Below are 20,820 nucleotides of genomic sequence, written 5' to 3' on the forward strand. Positions count from 1 at the left end.
CCTTCCATAAGAAAAAGCATTGACACCTTGACGCATTGACCCACCTAAAAAAAAAAATTACCTGAAAAAGTAAATGCACATGAATCTGAGATAACATGGCCTAGCTAATTTAAAAAAAAAAGGACAGCAGAAAATTGCTGCGACCACAAACAAAACTACCCCACCACCACCACATCATCTGACAAATAAGCATGAGGACATTTATCACATCTTTAACGGGACGTATGGCCTGGTTTTGACATGCCGCATAACAGCTGACCAGCAAAGATAAAAGCCACTCTTTGCACTCCTGATCTGCAATTACCAAAACTGTAGAGCTTCAAAATGCTCATTCCTCCTCCTCCCCCATTATGGAAAAACACGGCTTGCAGATAAGCCCACTGTTGGTAACAACTGACCTGTTAAAAACAAGTCAGGCTTCAGATCAAAATTTGGCTGCAAGCTTGACTTCAGGAAGGCAAGCTTGCACACACTACAAAAAAAAAAAAGATTAGAGATTATTTTTGTATGACTGATTTTGGTAAATATCATGCTTCTAAAGTGTCTGATAATCAATATGCAAAACTGATTTTTCTGTAATGACAACGAATGCCAATAGCTTAAAAAATATTTGTAAGTAACTTTTATTTTGTACAAATAATGGAATTAATAAGTAAATTAATTTACCTAATCTATCGGTCAAAATCGGTTACATTTTTTCTGCATCCATTGAGACTGATGTGCTGGTGTCAACACCTTGCGCAGGGACAAAGTTCAGAAGTCTAATCAAGTAGTTAAACATTATATGTTCTTTGCTACTTTAGTGTCTCGCTCACCTCCAACAACTTGCCATGTTTTCTCGGGTCAGCTAATGCACATGGACACCATGATGTGTTGGTGTTTGGGTTTAATGACAGCAATTTGATAAGGTAGAAAGATCTCTATAAAAATCATATCCTCATAATCAGCATGTATTTGTGGTCATATCTTCTTAACAGGACTTAGGATGGTTTAATTCAGCATGTTTGCCCAATAAAAAAAACAACTTACCAAGAACCATTATAACTCTTGTACATCTGAACTAGCTTAAAACTTTCTAAAATGTAAGATACACTTTATTAAATGAATACATACAGACCTGAAACTTAAATGAAAATAAATAACAGAGAAAACAGGAACAGGCCATTGCACCAAAAAAGTAGACAAGTCATTAATTAGGGACCACAAGTTAAACATGAGTAATTTCCACTTACTTGTACCCTTTAAAACGACGTCACTGAACATAAAAATATATATATATCGATAAAAAAATAGAAAAAAATAACTCAAAACAATAAATGTAATATTGAGGCGTCTATCCTCATTAGCACTAAAGCTAACTGACAGAAACGCCATCACATACATCTGCTCTTTAAAGAAGAGAGAGAGAGAGAGAGAGAGAGAGAGAGAGAGAGAAAGTACTTAAACGATTATATGCGCTTACATACACATGCATAATAAATAACTCATCAAAAATAAGTCACTTAAAGTCTATAAAAGGATGTATGTCCTGTTTTGAGGGTGTTTAAATGCTAGTTCCGCTCAGCATATGCCAAACCGAGACAACGGGGAAAAAACACAGAAATGCTACATTTTCATCACTTTAGATCCAAGCTAAAGCCATTAAAACTCAGTTAAAGCTACATATAAAGGTACTTATGACTGACACGTAGGAGTAACACGCCAAACATGAGGAAATTGACGATTTAAAAACTGACCTGAGCAAAAATAGAATAAAAGTCGAAATGGAGAAGTGAAATCTCTGCTGAAGGGAGAAACTCTTCGTCGCCTTGTTCTTCTGTCTTTACTGGGGTGACTTCATCTCATCTTGTCATCATTTTTAAGTCGTGTGTCCTTCATGTCTCAATGCTTCACGTCTGCGTGTATATATGTGTGTGTGTGTGTGTGTGTGTGATCAGATCAGGTGAGCGCGCAGCGGGCACTGCCTCATATATTGCGTGCACGCGCATAGAGACACGCGCGCGAGCCTGCACGAATCCACCCAGAACAGAAATATATATAGAGCACTGCTTGAGATGGGCAAGATGTGGGATTTTAAATTGCATACATTTTTGGAAGCCATTGCGGGAACAGTTTTCTTATTAGCAGTAATAAACCATTAAAATATACGTTCTTTCAGAAAATATATGAGTGGTTGTTAAAATAAGATACCTTTTCTGTCCAATAGGATGATTTGATGAATTTAATGAGTTTTATATATAGAAATAGACAGTGTTGGGGAAAGTTACTTTTAAAAGTAATGCATTACAATATTGCGTTACTCCATAAAAAAGTAACGAATTACGTTACTTCGTTACTTCGTATGAGAAGTAATGCGTTACGTTACTTTTGCGTTACTTTTAACATCTGGACAGGGCTTGCTTGTTTGTTTTTAAAATAAAAAAAGTTCTATTTTTGGCAAATATAAAAGCCTTTTCTCACCAAAAGTGAAATGAATAAGCCTCAGGCTGAAGGGAAAGTCAATTTACGTCCGTACAGTAAAATACAAAAGAAGAAATTTCAACACACTTCAGCAATAAAAAAAACACACAAATGTTTGTCTAGAGTAATTTATGCTTATTAGTATGGTTGAACTGGATCATTGAAGGTCAGAAGCAAAGACATTGGTTAATAGAATGGGATTAAATACATAAAGGATATTTGTGTTGTTTAACATTTAATTATTGCAGGCTTGCGTCATATTCTGAGTTGCATTATTTTTATTCATTTTGAGGAATACTGAATCTGTTTTTTTTGTGTGAGATGAATTAATTTATATTCATATTTATTTTAGAACTACAGTAACATCTTCTGATTTCTCTCAACATGGGGACAGAGAGCTGTCAGTCAATAAATTGGGGAAAAAAAAGTAACTTGCATTACTTATTTGAAAAAGTAACTCAGATATTCTCTTGTAAATTAAAAAGTAATGCGTTACTTTACTAGTTACTTGGAAAAAAGTAATCTGATTACGTAACTCGCGTTACTTGTAATGTGTTACCCCCAACACTGGAAATAGAAACCCAAAATTGTGAAATAAAAAAAGTTTATATACTTTGTTTTATTTGCTTTTTATTATTATTATAATTGCACTAATTTGGGCTTCTGTTTCTGTTACATAAGTAATTAAACACAAACACTTGAACTACAACATTTTTTTAAATCACCCAATTTGACAGATAAGTTAGCATATTTGAGGAATCTCACAGAAATCTCAAGAAAATACACTAAATATAATTAACATGAGGCATTCTAACATAATATGATATAATATGAGTGGGTTAAGATAGCTTTTGTGATCTAAAATACACAATCACGACACAAAGGAACATTCTTGAAATTTGTGCACATTAGTTATACAGTGCTGGAGGTTTCATCTGTGGGCTGCAACAGGGTTCAACTCTTTGAAGAGTCATCAGGTGCTTGAGGCACTATATAAATAGACCTCTGCATAATTGAGGTCAGGTCTATTAGATTTCTCTCAGGGCGTCTCCGACAGACTGTTTCCATGATTAAAAATGTAACACTGCCTTGACTTCAGTTTACACTGCTGTTATTTTATTTATATTAGGAGCTGGCAGTAAAAGTGTACACAGATCTCACAGAGGAATGTAATTACATGCACACAACTCAGTGTTTACATCTGTTGTTGTTTCTTTAATCATGGGATCGTTAAACCAAGAAAGAACCTTCTATGGCACTGATTACAGCTGAAGGTGATCCTATTTTATTCCAGTTCTAATTTCTCATTAATTACGCACTATTCTTGACTGGCCAGTATCACATTCCCCACTATGATCACCACCATTATTCTCAGCAGCATCATAAATGTAGCAGATTTTGCAAGTGTATAAACAATGGTACTTCAATATCATATATCTCATGTATCAATATAAATCTAATTTTGCAAATTTTCTGTAAAATATTTATTTCCTTTAACCCCATCATTGAACCTTATGAAAAACCAACCCTTCTCGGATAGTAACAGGCCCACCTAGAGGTGGCAAAGCTAACTACAGCACTGAGGAAAAACAGGATTTGCTTGCAAATTGATATCACTCTAGCATTTGTAGGAAATATAAACTCTTATTGACACGCGTAGTGTTTAAAAATGATGATTATTGGAGGTGAAGTAATTTGCACATGTGGTTGAATAGATAATCGCACGTTTCATTGTTAAAAGACTTGACAATGCCAGAATCTGTAGTATGATTTCACTGCAGTGTCTCCACATTTACAGAGCTGAGGGTGACATCACTGAAGATACTAAGAGCTCTGATCTGGTTGAGCTCACGGATCCGATGTTTGTATTCCAGAAGGTGCGATTTGTTCACAGCCACTTTGAATTCAGTGTCAGTGCATAAGATCTTCATCTGAAATTAAAAGCAAATTTAATCAGTTGCAATTGAACAAGCATGCAACAGAGCATGTAGTTTTGACCGAACATGGCAGGACAAAACAAAACAAAACAATTTTTTCTTTTTTGTTGCAGTATTTTTAGTGATACTATTTCAGGGCCCCTTTTTCTGCTTTTCCACACTGACATCCAGCTATCTGATATATCTATATGAGCTATCTAATGTCTTTAAACACAATGAGGGCCCGACAGTAAATATTTAAGACATTTGTTCAAAATGGCCTCGTGGGCAGCGCGCCGACATACAGCGCCATTCGGCCATTGCGCTTCGGGCGTCACGAGTTCGAGTCCCGGCTCGTGGACCTTTCCCGATCCCATCCCCCTTTCTCTCACCCACTTCAATAAATAAATCTTAAAAAATAATAATAATAAAACCACTGAGATGAAAAAGAAACAAAATTGTTTGATGCCATGCTCACCTCAAAAGGCTTTCCTGGGACAAATGGGAAGGAGGGGAGCTCGCGCTCTTCTCTGCCCCACTGGTTTCCAATCATGCTGTTTCGCACAATCGCTCGCTTTCCGCCTTCATTGAATCGGGGGTTTAGATGAAACGCAATGTCGTTGCCTCTCTTTAAATTAACTGTGAAACTAATTGGGGGAGAAAACATAAGAATACACACATGGAATACACAGGAATGTTACAAATAAGGTGATTGTCACAATTTTTAGACAATGATGATGAAATCAAAACTGGGTGTGTTTAATTTCTTAATTTAACTTAATTTAATATATGTTCCTGGTCTTACTGTGCACAATTCATCAGTGCACATTATTTACAAGCAAAATGTTTGTCTTTGTAATCTTTTACCAAGAAATATCAATACAACGCAATTCATTATGTACATTATCATGTATATTAAACTTTAAAAAATTATTTAGGCCTAAATTTAAGATATATGTATTTGAACCGCATGTAACATTTCCATCCATGTGGATTATGCAGTTTTAACATAAATTAATCAACTTAATGTGATGCATATTTGTCAGTCATACATAAGTATGATTTCTGTAATAGTACTAATAATAATTTTTAGTTGTATTACTACTAATATTACTAATAATACTAATTATTATCAGTACTGATGATAGTTATTAGTCGTATTAGTACAGTAGTATTAGTACTAATAATAGTACTAATGTGTTTTAAAAACACAATAACCAGGTTAATATATTTATCCTCATCAAACTCAATTAGTTTCAATCTCATAATTGAATATTGCTTGTTCCACAGCTAGCCATATTTTAACGGTATTCATACTTTCTAACTCAATCAGTGTAATTGTTTTTACAGTAAAAGATTTATGCTGATTCTAAGCCATTTGAATAAATGCATTTTGAAAAACTATTTAAATAAAATTAAATAGATGCAAATAGTTAATAATAAACCAGTGCGTATTTCATTTATGTATGACTGACATATATGCTTCACATTAAGCTTATTATTTTATGTTAAAGCTGTGTAATGGATGGAAATTATATATGGAATTCAACATATAAATCTTAAATGTAGGCTTAAATATTAAATAGTTTATGTACTGTATCATCAATGACAGATCATTGCTAAACTGTTGTATATATGTATGTGTTGTTGTTGTTCTTACTTATTAGCATTGGGTTTGACCTCTCCAACGATGGTGATGAGCATCTTGTTATAGGCTCCACTTTGCAGTGGGAGGTCAAATGGCACAGTCTTGCAAAAAAATGTAAATACTTAGTAAAAGAGCAGAAACCAAGAACCACTGTATTGTGTTTAATATAACATTCACTTTAACAAGATCTAAAATGTAGACTACAGAACAAACTCTATGATGGTTGTACAAATCCAAGGAGAGTGAAAACATCTCACTAGTGCTCTTGGAGCTTGGCCAGGAGCACCATAAGGGCCGGTTTGTGGTGCAGGTCCAGGCCACCCAGGAGCTGTAGGCTGCCCAGACTGCCCAGGCTGTCCAGGCCATGCTGGTTGGTATGGTTGCCCTGGCCAGGCCGGTTGGTTTGGCTGTGCAGGCCAGGTGGGGTTAGCGGGCTGACCAGGCCAGGTGGGGTTGGCTGGTTGGCCGGGCCATACTGGGCCTCCTGCCTGCTGATTATTTTGTTGTGGGAAGTCAAGGGCATCTGAAAGCTAAAACGGAACATAATAGAAATTATAACATGGAATTTGTTGTGCTAAATTAGATAAATGTATTAATTAAAAATGATTGAAGTGATAAAATGTACTTACATCCATGATATCTGAAATTCAAACAGAGAGAAGACATTATTAATTTTGCAAAAACAAATCATTATGCACTGGCCTTGCTATACTGTAAGAAGATCCTTTTTTTAAATTAAAATTATCTGATGTCTAATGATAATTATTTATCATTTAATTATTTTATTAAATGAAATTGAAAATTTACTAACCCTCAGGCCATCCAAGATGTAGATGAGTTTGTTTCTTCATCAGAACAGATTTGGAGAAATGTAGCATTATATCAGTTGCTCACCAATGGATCCTCTGCAGTGAATGTGTGCCGTCAGAATGAGAGTCCAAACAGCTGATAAAAGCATCACAATAATCCACAAGTAATCCAGACGACTCCAGTCCATCTATTAACATCTTGAAAAGACTCGTATTTTGGCCAGAAATTACAGTTTGAATTTAAAAACATCCTAATGAAAAATGTATTACAAACATGCAGCTTTTCACTTCAATAGATGTTAACTTATGTATTGGAGTCGTGTGAATTATTGTGATGTTTTTATCAGCTGTTTGGATTCTGACGGCACACATTCACTGCAGAGGATCCATTGGTGAGCAACTGATATAATGCTACATTTCTCCAAATCTGTTCTGATGAAGAAACAAGCTCATCTACATCTTGGATGGCCTGAGGGTAAGAACATTTTCAACAAATTTTCATTTTTGGGTGAACTATTTCTTTAAGTAGATTCACAATCCTGAATGCACAAGGGCAATCTTTCCACTAAAACATAGTCTCTAACATATAAACTAAGGTTAATAAGGGTGCATTTAAGTGATAAAAGTAAAGCAGTTTTTGAAAACACCAATAAATGTTGTCAATGTTTGTTTTAAATATGATATACATTTTATTACTGGTTCCCTGGAGTACATTACATGCTTCCATGCTTCAATGACTCACTCGTCCATGAAACCACCCACCACACCCATTGCACTGTATGAATGGCGAGCCAGAGGGGATGCATGATGATTACAATAGCAGATAATGCAGTATTATTAACAAACCCTGTGTGAATCGTAATAAATGCACGCTCTTAACAGAGATGCATGTTAAATGAAATAAAGTTCCCTTGAAATGGCTTTGGGTGCATTATAACTTACATGACTAACATGTTTTGGCTTTTAAAGTAAGAATGTGGAATATTTGTAATATATTCACACTGAAAAGTTGCACATAAGCATACATCTCTACAACCTCAGATCAATCTAAACTATTCCCCTGTAGCAAGAGTTTATTATTGTGCAATCTGCATTCAATTGCCACTTGAACACAGCAAGTTTAGACTCGTCAGTAGTTTTACTGGGCCTGTGAATCACATGAAGACGTGTTTAAAACTAGCAAAAGTACAATCTTTCTTTCAAAAGTGAATATGAAGATTGATTTGAATCCTTCAGTCAAGTGTATCCAGATGTTTGACTAATAATGTAAGAAGAACGTATATCACGGATTAATTTTAGCACGGTAATGTTTATGTAATACTGATTCACAATTTACTGAAAGTTAAATAGATGAGATATCTTCAGTTATTCAGAAATCTAAATCAATCCAACTCAGTTAGTTAAAGTCTGTCTGTCGGTTCTTTCGCCTTTTAGCACTGATATTATTCACTCTTCTCTTATTTCTGGCACTGTTCCTTATTCATTTAAAACTGCATTAATAACTCTTGTACTCAAGAAGCCAGGTGCAGATCCAAATAACTTTGATAATTTCCGTCCAATTTCGAAATTTGACACTTTTATCTAAAATCCTGGAAAAGGTTGTTGCGTCTCAGGTACACGATCATCTTTCAGTGAACAATCTATATGAACAATTTAAATCAGGTTTTCTTTATTATCATTGTACTCAGACTGCCCTTATCAAAATTTCTAATGATTTATTGGTAGAGGCTGACTCAAGACTACTATCTATATTAATTCTTCTTGATTTAACTAGCGTTTGACACTATTTCCCACAAAATCGTATTAAACTGCGGCCAATTGGAATTGTAGGTACTTCTCTGGCTTGGTTCACACAATTTAAATCTAAGTCATCACGTAGTACTACAGGTGTCCCACAGGGCTTAGTTGTGGGCCCTTTATTATTTATAATTTATTTACTGCCACTTGGAAACATTTTCAGGGAATATGGTATCCATTTTCACTGTTACGCAGATGACACCCAGCTCTACCTGTCTTCAAAACTAACTTCTAAACTTCCTCCATCCTCTCTTTCTGTTTGTCTGAAAGCTTGGTTTTCAAGCAATTTTCTTAAACTTGACAATAGCAAAACAGAAATGCTTCTTGTAGGTACTAAAAATAATTTGTCAAAGACCAGTGGTTTCTCTATATGCATCGATGGTTCTACAATTGATCCTTCAATGCATGTTAAGAGCTTGGGTGTTATCTTTTGAAGCACATATTAAAGGTCACATATTTCACACCTTTCTGGAGTTTTATTTTAAGTCTTGATGTCCTTAAGAATATATATTTGCGGTATAAGTACCAAAAACCATCTCAATATATTTTTACAGCTCCTCTCTCAGGAGCTCTGCTGAGAATAGGTCGATTTTGGCCTGTCTAATTAATATTCATGAGCCTCTCTTCTGATTGGCCTGTTGTTTTCTGAGTGACGCACGGCCAGGCCAACCACAGGTAACTAGGGTCAGCCGACGTCACAGCGCTAGCTGGAGGCAGCAAAACAAAGGGGAAACTGGAGGCGGCCCATTCAAACCAGCGCAGATTCGGCTACATAAGGAGCTTAAAATATCATCTTGTTGTGATGTTGGGTGCCAGAATCGACGTAATACAGCCTCAAATTAGAAATCTGATTGCATATCTGCTGCCACTGCCAGACAAAAAAAACGACAACAGCTCTGGTTAAATGCGATAAAATGAGCAGACTGGACAGAAACGATCATCAAAAATGCTCGCGTTTGCAGCGCACACTTCTTATCAGAAGAGGTTCAATGAAGTATTGTCTTTTGTTGTTATGGGTGCGTCTACAGATTTCTTGCCATATGTCTCGGGGTGGTGACTGAAGGCTGTGACTGTGTAGTTCTGACATCAACCTTTTGGAAGTCACAACGGTTCGTGAAAAATCACAGCTACTTTATGCAGGCTGTGTGCATTTTACTGTGGACTGACTGTTTTGAAACTTACATGGTAGTTAAATAGCCCCTAGACCTCAGTTATCGTGAAAAAAAAAGCCAGGAAATTTCAGTTTTGACAAAATGGGACCTTTAACAAGGTTACTCGGACAGCTTATTGTCACATAAGTAACAATAACCGCCTCAGCCCAGCCCTCTCAACAAGGAGCATTGCCATTATGGTTCATGCTCTCATTACTTCACGTATTGACTACTGTAATGCTCTTTTTTTTATGGTCTTCCTGATAAACTTTTACACAACTTTTATACTCCGCTGCACGAATAATTACTAGAACTCCTACTACGAAACACATATCGCCTGTTCTCCAACAACTGCACTGGCTTCCGGTATTGAATTCGACATTTTGCCTCTTGTTTATAAGGCATTACATAACCTGGCTCCTTCTTAATTATCTGACCTACTTTTAGCATACTCCTTCTCGAACTCTCAGATCGTCGTCTACATTCTCTTTAGTTCTTCCTCGTACGCGTTTGGTTTCTATGGGATCTCGAACTTTTTAGCTACGCTGCTCCTCATCTGTGACTCTCTTCCTCTTTACAAATCTCGTATGAAGACGCAGCTTTTTAGGCAGGCATACCGGTGATAATTTATATAGCCCCTAATGGTTGTAAAGCTATGAATGTGGGCTTTGAATTTTATTGTTGCTTGTGTTTTATTTGCATGTGGGTGTCCTTGAGTGACACGTAAGGCGGCCATAAATGTTAATTTAAGCTGAAGTACTATTATTATTATTATAACTATTATTATCTGTAAAACTCTCAAGGTGCATTTCATGTCAATATGACAGGACCACTTTCTGTTTGCATTGGCAAAACTCAGCTACATAACTACATTCACACATCACTATGCAAACACCAAACTCAAATCTATTAACCTTCAAGCTGCTTAGAAAGTTTTGAAAATGAATAAAGAAGCGAAAAGAAGGCAAATACCTGTATTTGCGCTGTTGGTGTCACACAGGTGCTGTTCTGTAGAAGCAGTAGGTATACTTACAGACAGGAATTCCGGGTGGAGTTCATAAATACTCTCTCACGCGCCTGAAAACCCACCCCAGCTCTTCTGAGAAGAGACCGCACCCACACATGATACAAACGCAAGGCCTGATTTCCATAGGGAAATAGGATCAGTCAGAGAAGAGGAGAAACTAAAAAAAATATGTTTAGCAAGTATGCTGAAACGTTCTTATCTGATTGAGTCAATATTGGCTCTTCTATGATCTGGAGGTTATGCGCCTCCGTTCATTTGAGGTGCTTAACCTCCGGATTACATGCATTTTATGGCTGTTTTTTTTTTTTGGATGAACAAAAGAACAGAATGAAAAAAGCCAATTTGTCTTGGCAACTGGGTAAGGATTGGAAGAGCTGTTCATAGTTCAAAACATATGTTGCGTTGCATAGTAACTGGCATTACATGGCTGTTTATATGGTGGACACACCTATTCATTAATGAGGCTATTGATATTTTTTTCCAAATTTTAGAATAGTAGTGAAATAATCAAAAGCTATGTATTCACACAAATTGCAGTATTGGAATAGTGTTGTGACCAAAAAAATATCACACAAATATAAACGAAATAACACTGTAGCTTTTTTAACTCGCCACCCTTTGCAAAGGGCTCTGGCTCTGCTTTCTCATGTTAACCAAATTCATGTAGTGCATCATGGGATGCTTCTTAAACAGTATCGAAGGAGCATCCATGTATGCTGGACACTTGAAAACTGGGTCTTGTACCATGATGGTGGCTGAACAAACAGGGTTACAGGATTAGTTTTGAGTTGACAAAACAAAACCAGTCCAATCCGGGTTTGTTGGTGCTGAACATCAACTTTCTCTGTCAACTCAGGCTTTGATCCTCCTGAATTTATGAAGCATGTGCAGATGAAAGTGTGGCATGAGTTACAGCCAATCACATGCCTTAAAACTCTGATTGACTTCTCGCGAGAGTCAGTGCGTTTCACTACCAAAGATTGAAAAATATGACAAATTTAAACACATTTACACAGCAAGATGAAACGATCTATCCATGAGAGAGGACAACTTAAAGAAAACATCTTGCCATATCAGTGCAAGTAAAAGTTAAGTTAGTTTATATAGTTGATAACATTTATAGGTATTAAAAACACTTAAAAATCTAAGCTCATATGTCATGTTTAAAGCTATTGATTCTAAAACTTATTTATATTTCATATCTTTATATATTTATATTCATTTAAAATAAAAGCTTAACAATTATTATTAAACTAAACTGGCTCGTGTAATGGATTAAGGATACAATAATTGTAATAAATAATAATTATAATAATATATAATAAAATAATTATAATAAATAATCCTATCTAAAAGACAGACGATGTTATTTTTACTATGTAGTGTCCTTTAATTTGGAGCAAGAGAAGCTGGGGGAAGTGACTTTATTGTGTCAGAGATGTGTCACTTTGCTCGAAGCTGATCATCACACATTTGATTGGTCAAATTTCGGTTTAAGATCTCTAAACCAGAACGATGACCTGCCCCTGAGCAGCGTAAGCCGTGGAGCTACTTTGATGGTATAGTCTACCTAAAACCCAGAGTTGGCGCAAACTAAACTGAAATTTACCTGGCTAGCCAGCTATACTGACTTCATGGTACAGGCCCCTGCTCTTGCTTCACTATATGGTGGTCCAGCTCAAAAAAAATCCTATGTAGGGTCAAGGGAATGCTGGAACCTAATAATAATATTGACATGTAAACAAATTCATACATAGGCACAATTTATACAGAAACTAATTTCAAGATGCCTATAAATCAAAAGGATTTGAAGATCAAGAGAAACATTCAGTCAAGTGTATCCAGATATTATGTCACAAATTCATGTTAGCATGGTAATGTATACGTATTGTTGATTCAACTTGTACTATTGAAAGTTAAAACTTGTTTAGAAAAATCATGCTGGGTACAGTTTGTTTCTACAAATGCAGATCTTCAGTTCTTCATGAGTGAACTATGAAGTTACAGACATACATCTATCAGCAGGCCATTCTGTGTTATGATTACATAATGCATGGCAATTGGAGCAATCCTTAAATCAATTATAAATTTTACATTTTATGCATGAAGCAACAAGAGAGGAAAGTTCACGAATATCTTTCTGATATAAGAATTTATTTATTTAAATATTTATATTTTATTTATATTCATTTATAATTTAAAATATCCTTTTTTTAAACCAAAACATATTTAATTTAAAATTGAATATGTTATATTTCATATAAATTCCACTAGCTAAACAGGACAGTCAAATTAACATGATATTATATTGTACATTTAAGATGACATATTCCTGAGGATCTTGAAAATATTTTAGACTGTAGACAGAATATGAAATCTCAGTATAGTATCTGTTTTTTCCAAGACTATATCCATGGAGGAAAACGTTTTCATAGGATATAGCAAGAAATTGATGTAATCATCATCATCTAAGTAATAGATTTAATTCCATTTCTATTTAGTACGGTATTTGAAAGAGTCATGCACTTCAAAACCACTAGATGGCGTGTTTACTCTGTAAATAAGTATGTGTGATTACACTAATGTAGATTTAAAGCCTTTGTTTAAATATGCCACAGTATTTTCCAGACGCCTTAATTTGGTATAAATACAAATCAAACAAAGGCTAATATTCATGAACAAAACTTAAATCACTTTGTTTTTTCTAGAATGCTTGTACAACCTACAGCAAACCACATGCTTCCCAGTTTTTCCTGTATATTTAATCAAGATGTTTATCAGGAAATGTGATCTATCTTACATTATGCAGGGTGTATTTTTTTTTTTACATAATGGTTCACTGACATCTTTACCTAATGCTTGGCCAGCAGGGAAATGTGTTTATAAGGAGGCTGAAATCTGTTTTATTAACACTAGGGGTCAATCAAGGACTTTAAAGCAGAGGGTTCAGAGGTCATAAACTGATTGGTTGATAGGGGTGAGGGGTCAAATGCGTGTTGACCAATATTGATGATTGATTAAGCTTGATAAGATAATAAGTCTAAGAACCTAATAAACACAAGAATAATACTCGGTGTGCATGTTTACCTTTATTCAATTGTTCTGAGTGTAAGCAGATATATATAGAGGTGCATCTCAATAAATTAGAATGTCGTGGAAAAGTTCATTTATTTCAGTAATTCAACTCAAATTTTGAAACTCGTGTATTAAATAAATTCAGTGCACACAGACTGAAGTAGTTTAAGTCTTTGGTTCTTTTAATTGTGAGGATTTTGGCTCACATTTAACAATTTTCCACGACATTCTAATTTATTGCGATGCACCTGTATATATAAACTGATGGATTTCTCAGATATTGACCAATGTCTTTCATTAATGTCTTTCTTTATTTGCCAACTTTTGTACTATGTTCATTATATGTTGAAATCCAATATTTTGTTTAGTATTGCAAATAATTACATTGAAATCTTAGCTTATCATCATCGGGATCATCAGCACCTGCCTTTATCAGAACATTCAGGAATTTCATTGTTTTTATAAAGTCTGTGTAACTGGATCCGGTAGGATCTGGCAGAGCCGTTACAAAGAATTGCCTGTGAAAGCGATTAGTGTAGTCTAGAAATGCTTTACTGTATATTTTTGGACAGTATTACTGCTGTTGTGAAAACAGGTGAGAATGTGAATATTTTTCACATGGAAAAGTTGCAGCTCTCCATGTACTATTATTTAAGAACTAATGTTTAGGGATGTGCTTGTTGTGTAGAACATTCCTCAAAAATACCCCCTACCGAACAGCTTTATTGGAATTTCCTTTTAGCGTCTTCTTGAGCACTAGCATAAAGAGGGCATGTTTGTTTCGGCTTGTTTGATTATCTAACTATTTCGCCATGTCCAAACATAAAAAGGCATAACAAGCAGCGTCTAATTGTTTTGTGCGAGAGCTCTCTTATCTGTCCCAGCAGAATCAAAACAAAAGCAATCACTCCATTTTTTGTATTTTCTGGATCTCATATCTGAATTATGAACCTCATCAGGTCTGTTCTACCCCCACCACATCTGCACAAAAACCTCCTTGTATACACGTAGCTGGCCTTGTAAATGCAATATTCACTCTCTCTTTGCCGTTCCCTGGAATTGCTCTTTGTTTTGCTGGAAGGTCTTTTATTTATGGGCTCTTACAGAAAGAGCTTCCCGATCGCTCTGAATTACATGTTTCACCTAGTGGATGATTAAACAGGTCTATCTAGGGACCAGGTTGTGGCTCTTAGGCTATTAAGTATTGTCCAAAACACCATATCAACCACCTAGCAATAAGCTAGAATGCCCTAGTAACCCCATGTCAACACCCTGGTGACCGACTATAACACTCTAGCATCATGGCAGTACGTGTTTATGGTTTGATTTTTTTTTTTGATAAATTTATTTGAAAGAAATTAATACTTTTTTTTATTTAGCAAAGATGCATGAATTAAACAAAAGTGACAGTAAAGAGATTTATTTTTTATTTATTTACAAAAGGTTTCAATTTGTTCTTTTGATCTTTCTATTCATCAAAGAACACTGAAATGGTTTTCTCAAAAATACTAAATGGCACAACTATTTTCCTTAATAATTATAAAAAATGTTTCTTGAGCAGTAAATCAGCATATTAGAATGATTTCTGAAGGATCATGTGACACTGAAGACTGGAGTAATGATGCTGAAAATTCAGCTTTGCCAACACAAGAATAAATTACATTTTAAAATGCTTTAAAATAGAAAACGTTTTATTTTTGTTAAAATAAATGCACCGTTTGTGATCTTAAGATACTTCTCTCAAAAACAATGACAAACTTTTGAACAAGAAAAAAAAAAATCAACTTTTTCTATTTTTTTTACTTAAATAATAAAAAGGAAATATACAAAACAGAAATGAATCCAGAACACAAACATTGCACAAATCTTTTATTGCACTGATGCAGTTTATGAATTTAAATTAATCTAATTTCCTCTTGATGATTTAGGAAGATTGTGATCAAGTGAATGAGAGTTGAAAGAAATTAATTTGAAGCTTGTTTCCAAGACTGGAATGATAAAAAGGGTTGGTTTATTTCTTCTTCAGAGATGGCTGGAAGGGCTTAACTAAACACGACATTCAATCTAATGCTTGGCCACTCTATGTTCCTGTTGGAAGCCCGGCGTTTAATGGCAGAAGCAGACAGAACGCCTCCGTGGCACGAGGGGAACCCACATGATTAAAGTCAAATGATCATTGCAACTGAGAAACCAAACCAAAGGCGAACGCATTCTAAAGGCAGACGGTTCTCTCATCAGTGATGGCAATCAGACCTTCCACGGGCTGGAACCCATTCTGCATTTTCCATTTGCTGACCATTCACCTAAAAACCACTGTGACGCACAATTTATTTACTCTTTATGCATGATCAGCAGTGTCCCAGACTCAAAGCAGCAGTCTTGGCTTTGAAGAGAAGAGTAGAAAGATATTGCTGACCAAAGCTCCATACTTTTCAATGAAAACTGTTCTGCTAATGACAGTCGAACCTTTTAAGTTTGGTGGGTGAGATACTAAACAGAAAGATCTGACAAAAACACCCTCAGTGCATGGCTGAGAATTTGAAAAATTGATAAAAAGACATTTCTAGAATGTTACAAGGTCACAAAAGCATGTTAAGGCAAAATACTTGACAGCACACGGCAGTGACAAACTACTTTTGCCTCTGCAGAAGCTCTGGGAATGTTATAAATGTCATCAAAATCATGTGCTAGCACTTACTACTGCATCATATGATGATGGCATTTGCATTTGCTCCCTCATAATGGGACGCTTCAGTCCTCAAGGTCTAGTGCCCGGCCCTTAATCAGGAATGCTTGAGACATTTATGCCCTTGAATCCTGCGAAACAGTTTAAATAGAACTAAACTGGAAGTATTTGAAGAGACTTTTCATATTATGATTAGTTAGAATAGAAAACATGCTTTTGGGAAAATGTCAATTGCATTCATTGTTAAAAGAACTCTTTAAAGAAATATTTCATACAAATATGACAGCTCTATCATTTTTTACTCACCCTCATGTCGTTTCAAGGCCATATTCTATCATTTGTTCTGTGGAACATACAGTATAAAGAGAAAATTTGAACAATATTTATGACGATTCTTTTGAATACAAGGACAATTCATAGCATCTATGAAGCTCCATAATGGGGGGAAAAACGCAATTAAAGCAATCCAGTGTTCTGAAGCCATATGATAGCTTTGTGTAAGGATCAGACCACATACATACTTGTAAGCTACTTTCAAGCTGTTTTATCTCCATTTTGGAGCTTGACAGACATGTTCACTATGAAAGAAAACAGGTGCCATGAAGAAAAAAAATGGATCTTGAATGTCGCGAGAGTGAGAAAATAATCTTCATTTTTGGGTGAACAATTCCTTTAAAAGCCTGCGTTTGATGATAATCTAAATCAGCATTCATTAAGATTGCATAAAATTGTTTTCCCTCACTGACCACATACAGAAAATATCTGACACTTGATTGCACATGAAATACTGTAATCAACATATTTCTTGGCTGGAGACTACAGTGACAAAGTCTCACTAATGAGCTTTACTACTATGCATGTGAAGAGCAAATACTCATGCATCAACAGGCAAAAACAAAGCTAACAAGCTGTCAAACAAACGCAATGGAGAGACAATCAAGCCATCTGACTGTGTCTACATTCAAGGGCTGCAGCACGGATTAAAACTGTGAGATTAAATTAATGCAAACATTTGTAACCCCAAAACCAGACAACAAAGAGCTGCTCTGTGGAGAACCCATTGCATGCCTATGCTGCAATTATAATAATTTTTTAGATGCTCTGAGAATTGGATGAGCCAGTTTAAAGTGAGATGAGGCTGCATTTATGCCGATATGTTTCCACTCCAGGCAGGCATGAGCAACAGGGTTCACCGGAGCAAAACATTAGCCGAGTCGGTTAAATCTGACCTGCCGCTGGGCAGAGGACAAGAGACTGCATATGTAATGCAACCTCACACTGCCTCCACCCAACCCCCCCCTCCCCTCTTTTTCTCACACATGCACATGTATGCATATACGCATGGAGAGATAGAGAGAGAGCGGTCAATCAACTTGTCCGGTGCGCAGATGTCTTTCATAGATAAACCAAGGAGGCTGACTCATGTCACTGATGCTGAATGGGACGTCAGTCAGGGAACTGAGACTCTGAGCCTATTATATGCCTTTAACTACAAAAACACTACACTACATTGGCTGCCCATGTCTTTGTAATGCTACACTCAGGAAACACACAGGGGGTTAGAGGAGGATGAACAATTATTGCTTCAAATTTTAGACACTAAAGGTCTTTTTGTAGTTTGTTTGATCAACTTAATGTTAAACATGAACCATATCTACAGACCTATATTTATCATAGAGACAACCACATAGAAAACCCAGTAACCAACCAGAACTACCTAGCAACACCCTAGCAACTACCCAGTAACCAACCAGAACTACCTAGTAACCACACAGAACACCCTAGCAACCACCCAAAACACCATAGGAATCATCCAGAACATCTCAGAAACTATAGAGATACACCGATTGCAATTTTCTTGGCCGATTCCGAATTCTGATTTTTTTTTGTAAAATGTATGTCACTTAATTTTAACTTCTTGTTTATTGAACTATTATTGTATAAAATCAGTGTCACATTGCAATCGTGTTGATATACGAGGAAACATCTTGGTCATGTATTGTTGCTTACCTATATCATATATTATAAATTTCATATTTTTTTCTACCGCAGTATGTATCTATAACTTTCTGTGAGTTTGTGTGTGCTGTTGCGCTCATTTGTTTTGATTTCTGCACGAATCTCTCTCTCACTCAGGCTGTGCGAGCCTCATCTGGAATGACATAAATACATTATCAGTCGGTGTTTACACTGAATGCAATAAAATCACAATCATTCCCGCGTGAAAATTTTTGGTGGCCAAGTTTCTGTAGTTATTTTTGTTATTGATGTTTTAATCAGGCAAGTAATATTCTCTATCACTTGCCCTTTTAAAAAATCTACTTGTCCCAGACAAGCGTTAATCAAGCCCTGTGCTTCCCCCACAGTTTACTTTGGCCCTACACATATTACAAATTGCGAACTGTTTGTCTTCTTCACAGTGAAGAACTTCTACACCAACGGCATTTTTACATGCGGATGTGAGCCTAGGTGTGACATCAAAATGAACCGGCTAAGAATTGGCAGACTGACCAGCCGGTCACCGGTCTGGGCTGATCATGCAGAAAATAGGCTAATTCCGGTCCCTGGCCAGTCGATCGGTGCATCAGAAACCTCTTATTAACCACCCAGAACACCTTAGCAACTCCCCAGAAACAGAATAAAAACAAAAACAAAAAACAAACCTAGCAACCACCCAAAACACCATAGCAATCATTCATAACACCTTAGAAACCTCTTATTAACCACCCAGACACACACAAGTAACTACCCAGAACACCTTTGCAACTACATAGAACATCTTAGCAACCACCCAGAAAACCCCTAAAAACCACACCTTAGCCACCACACACAACCAACTTAACAACACCCAGAACACCCTAGTTACATTCTAGTAACCACATAGAAACCCTAATTAACCACCCAGACACACCTAGAACCCACCCAGAAAATTCTAGCAACCACCTAGAACATCTTAGCAACCACACAGAACACCATAGCAACCACACACACCAACTTAGCGATGACCCAGAACACCCTAGCTACACTCTAGTAATCATGTAGAAACCCTGAGCACACACAGCAACCATCCAGAACACCTTAGTAACTACCCAGAAAAACCATAGCAACCACCCAGAACACCTTTGCAACTACCCAGAAAACCTTAGCAACCGCCCAGAACACCTTAGCAACTACCCATAACACTTTAGCAACTATCCAGAAACATCCAGAAAATCCCTAGCAACCACTCAGAACACCTTAGCAACCACACACAACCGACTTAGCAACACCCAGAACACCCTAGCTACACTCTAGTAACCACATAGAAACCCTAAGCAACCACCCAGACACACCTAGAAACCACCCAGAACATTCTAGCAACCACACAGAACATCTTAGCAACCACACAGAACACCATAGCAACCACACACACCAACTTAGCGATGACCCAGAACACCCTAGCTACACTCTAGTAACCATGTAGAAACCTGAGCACACATAAAAACCACCCAGAACACCCTAGCAAACACCCACAACACCTGAGCCACACAGAAGCACATAGAAAGCCTGCAAACACCCTAGAAAAACAGCCACCTACAAAAATCGTATTAATTACCCAGATCTGCCTTAGCACTGACCCAGAACAACTTAGCAACCACCTAGCAACCATGCAGAAAATCCTAGCAACCCCCTAAAAAATCTTAGAAACCACCCAGAACACTAGCATCATGGTGGTGGATTTTGCAAGGGCAAGTTCACACTTTATGTCATAAATTCACTGACATTTTCTTTAGAAAACGTACAAATCTAGTTGATGTGTGTGTGTGTGTGTGTAGCGCTCGTATCAGTGTCAACTCCTTTTTCCCCTAAGGTGACATAAACATGGAACATTTAGCCTGGAACAAATGATTCATATGTAGTTCTTAATATTGTAATGAAATCATCACCCCCCCTTGGGGAGGAGTGCCAAGAGGGGGCAAGAGCAAAAAAAAAAAATAAATAAAAAATAAAAAATAAAAAAATTATAATAAAAAGCATGCATATGTTTTTTTTTTGTTTTTTTACTAATCAAAAACCATATACAATATATACATATTTCTAAAATCTCATTGGATGATGGTTTGAATACAATAATAATAATAAATAAAAAAACTTTTGGTAACTTAAATTTTTAAAACAAAATAAAATATGAATGAATGAGCAAAGACTGAGCTTCTTGTCTTCCCTGCCACTCCAACTCTACAGTATGATTTCTCCATCCAGCTAGGTTCT

The 20,820-nt window shown here is 36.3% G+C and overlaps 1 protein-coding gene across 1 annotated transcript; it reads right to left on the reverse strand.

The window, feature by feature from the left end:
• Positions 1–3,554: 3,554 nt before the first annotated feature.
• Positions 3,555–10,946, reverse strand: lgals3b (lectin, galactoside binding soluble 3b). Its single transcript, XM_016487260.1, has 6 exons — positions 10,754–10,946; positions 6,654–6,664; positions 6,282–6,554; positions 6,037–6,125; positions 4,855–5,023; positions 3,555–4,391 (listed from the first exon to the last, which is right to left on the reverse strand). Exons 2-6 carry the CDS (start codon positions 6,657–6,659, stop codon positions 4,233–4,235), a joined length of 696 nt encoding a protein of 231 aa, XP_016342746.1. The 5' UTR covers positions 6,660–6,664; positions 10,754–10,946; the 3' UTR covers positions 3,555–4,232.
• Positions 10,947–20,820: the final 9,874 nt, after the last annotated feature.

The sequence above is a fragment of the Sinocyclocheilus anshuiensis genome, unplaced genomic scaffold, assembly GCF_001515605.1.
Source record: "Sinocyclocheilus anshuiensis isolate Anshui unplaced genomic scaffold, SAMN03320099.WGS_v1.1 scaffold1006, whole genome shotgun sequence".
NCBI lineage: Eukaryota > Metazoa > Chordata > Actinopteri > Cypriniformes > Cyprinidae > Sinocyclocheilus > Sinocyclocheilus anshuiensis.